The sequence below is a fragment of the Podarcis pityusensis genome (assembly GCF_964106645.2).
Source record: "Podarcis pityusensis genome assembly, chromosome: 7".
NCBI lineage: Eukaryota > Metazoa > Chordata > Lepidosauria > Squamata > Lacertidae > Podarcis > Podarcis pityusensis.
Genome location: NC_138031.1, coordinates 90,441,060 through 90,448,875, shown reverse-complemented (window position 1 = coordinate 90,448,875; position 7,816 = coordinate 90,441,060). Strand labels below are relative to the sequence as shown.

At 50.7% G+C, this 7,816-nt stretch overlaps 1 protein-coding gene and 1 long non-coding RNA gene across 3 annotated transcripts in view; both read left to right on the top strand.

Annotated features, from left to right (window-relative positions):
• Nucleotides 1–87: 87 nt before the first annotated feature.
• LOC308481036 lies at nucleotides 88–3,721 on the top strand. The gene is made up of 2 exons (XR_013988420.1): nucleotides 88–578; nucleotides 1,963–3,721. It is a non-coding gene; the product is annotated as an uncharacterized lncRNA (long non-coding RNA).
• A 3,278-nt stretch (nucleotides 3,722–6,999) lies between these two features.
• The window catches only part of TENT4A (terminal nucleotidyltransferase 4A), a 29,088-nt gene continuing 28,271 nt past the window's right edge, over nucleotides 7,000–7,816 (top strand). For both annotated transcript variants that reach the window (XM_081012956.1, XM_081012955.1), the window contains exon 1: nucleotides 7,000–7,738. In XM_081012956.1, the coding sequence (XP_080869082.1) occupies nucleotides 7,047–7,738 (692 nt within the window). In that variant the 5' untranslated portion in view covers nucleotides 7,000–7,046. The remainder of the gene's footprint in view (nucleotides 7,739–7,816) is intronic.

The window sequence follows — 7,816 nt, the reverse complement described above, 5'->3', positions numbered from 1 at the left end:
GGCCTCCGCCGTCTCCTCAGTCTGGGCCGCGGCTCCTCCGCCGCTGGCAGGCCGCAAGGGCGCTTCGGAGGGGGCGGCGTCGGCCTGGGGGCGGGAGGAGCGGGCCGGCGAGGGAGCTGAGGAGAGCAGCCTCTTCAAGGGGCGCGCCTGGGGGGCAGCCCCCTCGCCGCCTTCCTCTCTCCGTCCCCGCTCGGTCTCCCCCCCGCGCCCTGCGCTGCCAGGGGCCGATCGTTGGGGCCTTTCGTTCCCGTCTTGAGCTCGCCTGCTGCCCTTCCTGCCGAGGCCTCATCCTGCTCGCTCCCCTCTCGCCCCTCGCCAGAGATCCCCGTCGGGTCCCAGAGACAAGGACGAAGCTGCGGGCGGCTCTTCTGCTCCAGCCCCCCAGCTGAGCCCCCAGGAGATCCGAGCACGGCTGCCTCCCGACGAGTAGAGAGCCCGGAGAGCCCTCTCCGCCCTCAATAGGTCCAGCCCTCTTCGAAAGCCACCCGAGTTATGGCCAACTCCGCAACCCCATGAACACCACGGGGGTTCATTTTCTGGAAGTAGGCATAGGGTTCTGCTGTACGGCTGCAACCCCAGTAAGATGCATTATTGTTTATGTTTGTTTGTAAAGGGCTTCATAACGATGTAAAAAGTCATGTGTGTATCCTTTCAAAAAGTTCACCAATTTCAGCTTTTTCCTAATAGTTCTGAAATCTTCTTTCTCTTCTCCCCCTCCTAATTATTCTCCAGTGGATGCTTTGCTATGTAACTGATTTGAGTGTTTTATATTTAAGTTTATAGATTGGGCCATTAGATACTGTCTAACATACCTGTGGCCATCTAGAGATTGTTGGGACTCCCAGCTCCCTGCCAACTGTCAGGGATAATGAGAATTCTAGTCCCACAACATCTGGTGGGTCATAGATATGTAATATATTAAATTTACAAAATTCTAAAGTGCAGGTTATTAGTCACAACACTAGATTTCTGGGTACTTACTGCAGGTCAGCACAAAACATATGTTTACTATGCCATTCTGTTTCTGCAGGGGTGGGGAATCCTTTTATTCTGGCAGGCTGGATCCTGTGGACTCCTGCCCTTGACAGGCCACTTGGACATCAACCTTATAGGTTAGGCTGAACGAGCCACTGCCTGAGGTTACTCAGTGAGTTTTGTGGTGGAGTGGGAATTTGAACCCAGGTTTTCCCAGTGATACTCAGATACACAAGCCACTACATTACCTTGTCAACCCTAAAACTAAAGAGGTGTATTTCAATCCTTCAGTTACTGATAGTAATTTGCTCCTATAGCCAATGAATCTTCAGTCTGTGCAGAATTTATTTCTTTAGAGGGGTTTTTTTTAGCAGGGGTAGAAATCTCCAGCCTGTGAGCCTAGTTAGCCCTCCAAGCCTCAGAGGTTTGCTCCCTGGGTTTTGTCTTTCCTGGGCCTGATGTACCGTACTTTTTGCTCTATAAGACACACTTTTCCCCTCCTAAAAAGTAAGGGGAAATGTGTGTGCGTCTTATGGAGCGAATGCAGGCTTCACAGCTATCGCTGAAGCCAGGAGAGCAAGAGGGATTGGTGCGCACCGATCCCTCTTGCTCTCCTGGCTTCAGGGAGAACCGCACAAACCTCCTAAGCGCAGCGGGAGCACTCCTCCCGCTGTGCTCAGGAGGCTTCGCGTTGCTTTCGCTGGGGAGGCGCTGCGCAGCTTTCCCTCTCTGCACAGTGCCCCTTCAGCAAAGCGGCAGGAGAAATGGAAGGGGCTCTGTTTCTCCTGCTGCTTCACTGAAGGGGCGCTGAGCAGAGAGGGAAAAAATATTTTTTTCTTGTTCTCCTCTAAAACTAGGTGCGTCTTATGGTCGGGTGTGTCTTATAGAGTGAAAAAGACATGGCGCTGAGCACAGGAAAGTCCAAGCCTCAGATAAAGGAAGAATTCTGAGCACCCAGAAAGCATGCTTCTGATTCTTCCTTTGCAGGTGCTTCTTGAACTTTGAGTTGATATTCTGTGATGTCAGGGTGTGGAAAGGCGGTTGAGGCCACCCCACCTGCCCACGTGGTCTGCGGAGCCTGGACCAGTTCTGGATCTGCCCATAGGGACTTCCACCCCTGACCTACAGTCGACTTTTCAGGGTACAAAACTCAAAGGGACTCATGAACAACATCAATGCACATTAAAACATACCCAGATTACTAAACCTGGGGGGGGGGGGGGTCCTTCCCCACAGGGCCCTTGGCAGTCAATAGCCCTGCAGCAGAGAAGACCTTCCAGCTGGAGCAGCAGAAGCCATGCTCCTGGTGTCTCCTGGCCTGCTTGGCCTGCTCTCCTGGCTTTCTGTTCACAGAGCAGTTGTCAAAAACTTCCTTCATATCATGCAGCTTATTGTAATCTGACTTGCAACTGCTTCAGCTGCTTAGCCTCATTGAATTTGAGTCATTCTGCAGAAAGGCAGGTAGCAAAAACAAAATAATTTTAAGGAAAATAATATGTTTTGTCCTGTATGGCATACATCACCTCTAAATAAGTTATAGGCTATTTTGTGAAAACGAAGCATACCTAATATCACATGATCACCACCCTTGGCTAATCAGATGGCTTGTTGTTGTTTAGTCGTTTAGTCATTGTTGTTTAGTCGTTTAGTCTTTGTGACCCCATGGACCAGAGCACGCCAGCCACTTCTGTCTTCCACTGCCTCCCGCAGTTTAGTCATATCCGATGGCTTAGTCATATACAAACTTGGCATGGGAGCATAACCTTTGAACTCCAGTTCATCTGGGCCTGTGTCTAGCAGTGCCAAGAAGAGTTAGATCACCACTGTAATATGGGAGATTCTTCATGAGGAATAAGCTCTTACCAGGGTTGGGAAATACTTCAGTTTTCTAGGTGCCAGGATGTCTCAGTTCGCAGACAACAGAGCACTTTGGAATTATTTAGCCAAAGTATCTTCTCCACAATTTTCTGTTGAAGTGCTACTCTACAATTCTATGATTTATAAGTTGCCTAATACAAAAATAGTCTGCACATGACTTACAAATAAAATAAAAACACCAGTAAAAACATGCTAGTCATCACTAATCAACAACTGCAATAACTGCATCTGCAACAGTGAAACATCAACAATATAGGGGTCAGTATAGCTTGTCACAAGCAGTGAAATGCCTGGGAAAATAGGAAGGTTTTAACATGGTGTCATAAAGGTCTTAAGTTAGTGCCATATTAAGTTTGTGGGATATTTCATAGAATCATAGAATTGTAGAGTTGGAAGGAGCTGCAAGGGGCATCTGATCCAACCTTGCAATGCAGAAATTTTTGGCCCAATGTGGGGCTCGAACCACAAACCTGAGATTAAAAGCCTCATCCTTTATGACTGAGCTATCCCAGTTTCCATTTATTGTACTGTACAGACAATATCAAATACCTTATAGCCACAGTTATGTCTTTTCACTTTGTCCTTTGTGAAATACCAGAAAAGCAATGTGAGTTGTCTGTAAAGCTGTCATTCTTGGTGGGTGGATCAAATTAGATCTCTATAGGTCTCTAATAATTTTGTTGTCAATTTGAAATAAGTCTGTTCTGTGAAAAAGCTAAATTTAAATAGAAACCATTAAGCCACAGTATCATGAAGAATTGAGAAATGTGTTGTCAGGTAGCACACAAATTCAGTGCAAAGCTCTTATAATTTATGCTGTTTGATGAAATTATTTAGTTCATAAATCTAATAAAAGCATTTTTTTCTACCTCTGGTATAATATGAACCTGGAACATTGTTATAATGCATGGCAGCAGGGGACTTGTTTTCCCTCTTACTGCATCAGTGTTTTTAAAATTGGAAAGCCTTGTTTTAAGCATGTGCGCACACAGTATGAATAGTACAGTACAGATGTACTTTGATACCAGAGTAAAAAAATCTCCCAAGAAACCGCTGTGAATGTCAATAGTAGAGAGGATAATTGAGATCAACTTATTGCTTTGTCATTTTTCAAGGCAAGAACTCTTTTAAATAACAGTCATTTTATTATCCAAGTTCTAATTCAACTATCCAGTGTCCCTTTATTAACCCAGAAAGAACTTTTGTGAAGTTAATCTTCCGGAGCAGATTAAATGTTAACTATTCTGTTATTTTCCAGATTCATCCTAATAAAATAGACAGTGAATTAATATTGTACCAGAATCAAGTTATGAGAGAGGCAGATCTGTTTCAAGAATCTCTGGAACATATAGAAACTTATGAGAGGCAAATATGTGACAAGCCGGAGAGTTGAGAATCAGGAGCCTTTTCTCAGTTTAGCGGGTAACCAATTTCAGCTGAGCGACACCAGAAATTAACCTGAGACTGGAGCACCTTCCCTGGGTGGGATGGCTAAAAGAAGTTGGGGCTTTCATAGCTTAGGGAAAGCTAGTGGTGTCCAAACTTTTTTCAAAAAGGGCCAGATTTGATGAAGTGAAGGGCCATGAGGGCCAACCAAAGTTGTTGAGCTTTTTATGATTTTACCCCAGGAAATAAACTGCCACAGGAGCTGGATTAAACTGACCGGTGGACCGGATTAAGCCCCCAAAAGTAGCTTTCTGACCACTAGATGGTGTTGTGGGCCAGAGGTGCTCACCTGACCCCTGGTCACTTGGGTCACTGATGCATCCCAAGATGGAGTGGAGGGACAATGCACCAACAGCCCATCTGGAGGTCAGCTGAACACCATCAGCCCACTCTACTCTCTGCGACAGTTGGCCACCACGGACAAAAAACTCCTCTCTCTCATCACAGTGGAAATTGAGGCATTCAGGACCAAGCACACATTTGTGTTTAGCACATACTTTACAAACAACAGCACAACCGTCTTGTTGCACCTTAAATACCGAGGGGACAGTCCTATAGCAAGATTTGCCAGGCTGAGCATGTTAGGATGCAGTGGATCTCCAGCTGAACTGGAAGGCTCCTGGTGCAGCTGAGCTGAGTCCCCCAACCGAGCTCAGCCAAAAAGGTGCCCATGCCCTTTCCTCCATCCCAGCACAGTAGGGACCCAACTGGGGCAGCCAAGCCCAGTAGATTGCAAGCCAGTGAAACCCCTGAAAATAGAGTGTGGCAGGTATGGGTCAGGGATATATGCTGCAGCCTAAGCCCATTCAGCTCAGCCAGGAACTCAGTGGGAGGTGAATCAGCATAAAGGGTTCTCTAACTCAAATTGCATCATGGAAGTCATTGGGGAGAGCCTGATTCCCAGAAATTGGTCACTCTGGAAGGAGAGGGGAGCCTCAGCTACACCCACTTCCTAATGTGGAGGGCTGGTGGTTGCCACAAATATCCCTTGCACCCCCACATGGGTGCCCCAGGCCTCCACACTCCCAGAGCCTTGTGGTTTGCTCCCAGGTCCCAACATGCAGATCCCTCGGGGGGGGGCAGGAAAACTCTGAGCCACCCCTGATAACAACACTGGCCAGCATGTCCCCCTCTCTGGGACTTTTGAATGGGCTCAGAATAGGTTTACGCACACCTCATTTGCACCAGCTTACTCTGTACCACCTCCCTGTGCCTTGGATTGTCCTGTAAAGCATACTATAGTAAATCAGTCACAAGAGTCTCTGTTTCTGCTGCTACAAACCAACAGAGCTGTCACTGTTTTTTAGAAAAATCATGCAAACAACAGCCACTGGTTGGGTAGGACTAAGGATCAAACCTGGCAAAGAGGAGCAATATAATCCTTTCCTCCCCTGCTGTGGTTCTAACAACAACAACAAAAGGCACATTCCTCCAAAATTGTTAATTTTCTTGGGTGCCAATGGGAGCTTACCTCCCAATGCACACAGCGGCTTCAGAGGAGTTATGTTTGTCAGGATGGTGTCAAGGAAGGAAAGGGTTAACTTCCCCATTCCTACCTGCTATACATAATCCTAAAAATCCTTAGTGCCCCCTGTGGCTGCTATTGCTTTCTTTTCCTTTTTAAAAGTGACTGTTAAGAACAAAGTTTAGCCTTTGTTGAAGATGATTAGCAGCAGGTACAGGACATACGGTTGGAAGCGGATATTTTACACATTTAATTACCTTATGGAGTTTACTGCCACAAGGTGTTCTGATGGCCACTTGCTGTACAATAGAACATGACAGGTTCATCAAGAGATATTGGTAGGCATCTATCATTTTTGGCTGGTCTTGCCAAGGCAAAAATTGTAGTTTTAATCCTGAGGGAGCGTGCCGAGCTTGGCGGATGAAATGCCTCTGGTGAGCAACACCCAATGCCCCCTTCCACAAGAAGGGACAGCAGGAGGGGTCTTGAAGTTGCCCATCAATAGTTAGCACCTTGACACAGATTAAGCAGGCACATAGCTCTTAAAGTCTTCCCTGCCATGGTTCAAGAGTGGCTGGGGATGGGTGGGGTAAAATTATTATTATTCAGATGTGTTTGTATTTAAGTGACAGTATTTTTTTCTAAATCTCCATCTATATGTATAAATTTGCAGGGGCATTTCTTATGCAAATCCCTGTCATCTTTCATCCTCTGTTTTGATGCGTTTGTCCTCTCTTTTTTGCTATGCATAAACGACCACTTTATGGCAAGCGGGGAAGGAGTTAGAGAGCCAGCAGGTGAAAAAAAATGCCTTCCTTTATCAGGTGGCTTCCTCCAAGTCTGTGGACCACTGAATCTCGCCGGATGCTATTCGGCAGTTGAATGCGCATGCATCCTCTGTGCGCCCCGAGATGCTGGGAGCCCACGCTCCCGGGGTCCCCGAGAAGGCCGGCTGCTCAGCACACGGGCTCCCGCGGCTTTGAGGCTCCTGAAGCGGCTGCCTTCCGCCTTTGGTCAGGCCTCTTCCGCGTGCCGAGCCCAGCTGCTGCTGCCTGGCTGCCTGAAGCCGAAGCGACCCGAAGGCGCCTCTGCACTCTCCCCTCTCCTAGCTCTAGGCGCTCGGGGCGGGGCGAAGCAGGGCGCAGGCGCGCGGCCTGGGGGCCAGAGGCGGTTGGCGCCGCCCCTTCCCCGCCCCCTCGCGCCGCCTCACAAGTCGGGGCCTTGCGCGCGCGCCTGACAGGCCGCCGGAGCCGGCGAGGGAGGCGCCGGGGCGGATGGATGGATGGATCCCCGCGTGGCCTGGATCCAGCCCGAGCAGAAAGGCCCCGCCAATGCGCTCTGGATGCAGATCTGGGAAACCTCGCAGGGCCGCGGCGGAGGCGGCTCCGGCTCCTCCTCCTCCTCGCCGTCTACGCCCTCCTCGCCGCCGCCCTTCCCTCGGGCAGCCCAGGCCCGCCACTCCCTGTGCCGCTTGACGACGACGACGCCCGCCGCCAAGCCGCCGCCGCCGCCGCTCCTGACCGAGAGGCCGCCGCCGCCGCCACGGCCGCCGCTGCTGCTGCTGCACAAGCCTCCTCCGGGGCCTCCGCCCTCCTCCTCCTCCTCCGCGGAGTCCGGCGCTGACAGCCCCGGCGGGCCGCCTTCGTTCCCCTCGCCGCCGCCGCCGCCGCCGCCCTCGGGGTCTCGCCAGGCCTCGCCCGTGGGGAAGCCGGCGAAGCGGAGCGGGGAAGCGGCGGCGCAGAGCCCGAGGCCGGCGGACGCCTCGCCCCCGCCCCTGCCCGCCCGCCACCTCCACCAGCACCAGTACCACCCGAGCCGAAGGAAACGGGAGAACAAGGCCAGCACGTATGGGATGAACTACCTGCTCTCCGGCGGCGGCGGCGGCGGGCCTTGTCCCGAAGCCCAGCCCGCGCTCGGCCCCGCTCCGGGCACTCCGTGGAAAAGCAGGCAGCGCTACAGCCCCGGCATCCAAGGGTGAGCCGTTCTGGGCGCTTGCTTGCGACGGGCTCCTCAGCTGTGCGGGGCCAAGACCCCTCGCCTGAAATTCCCCTC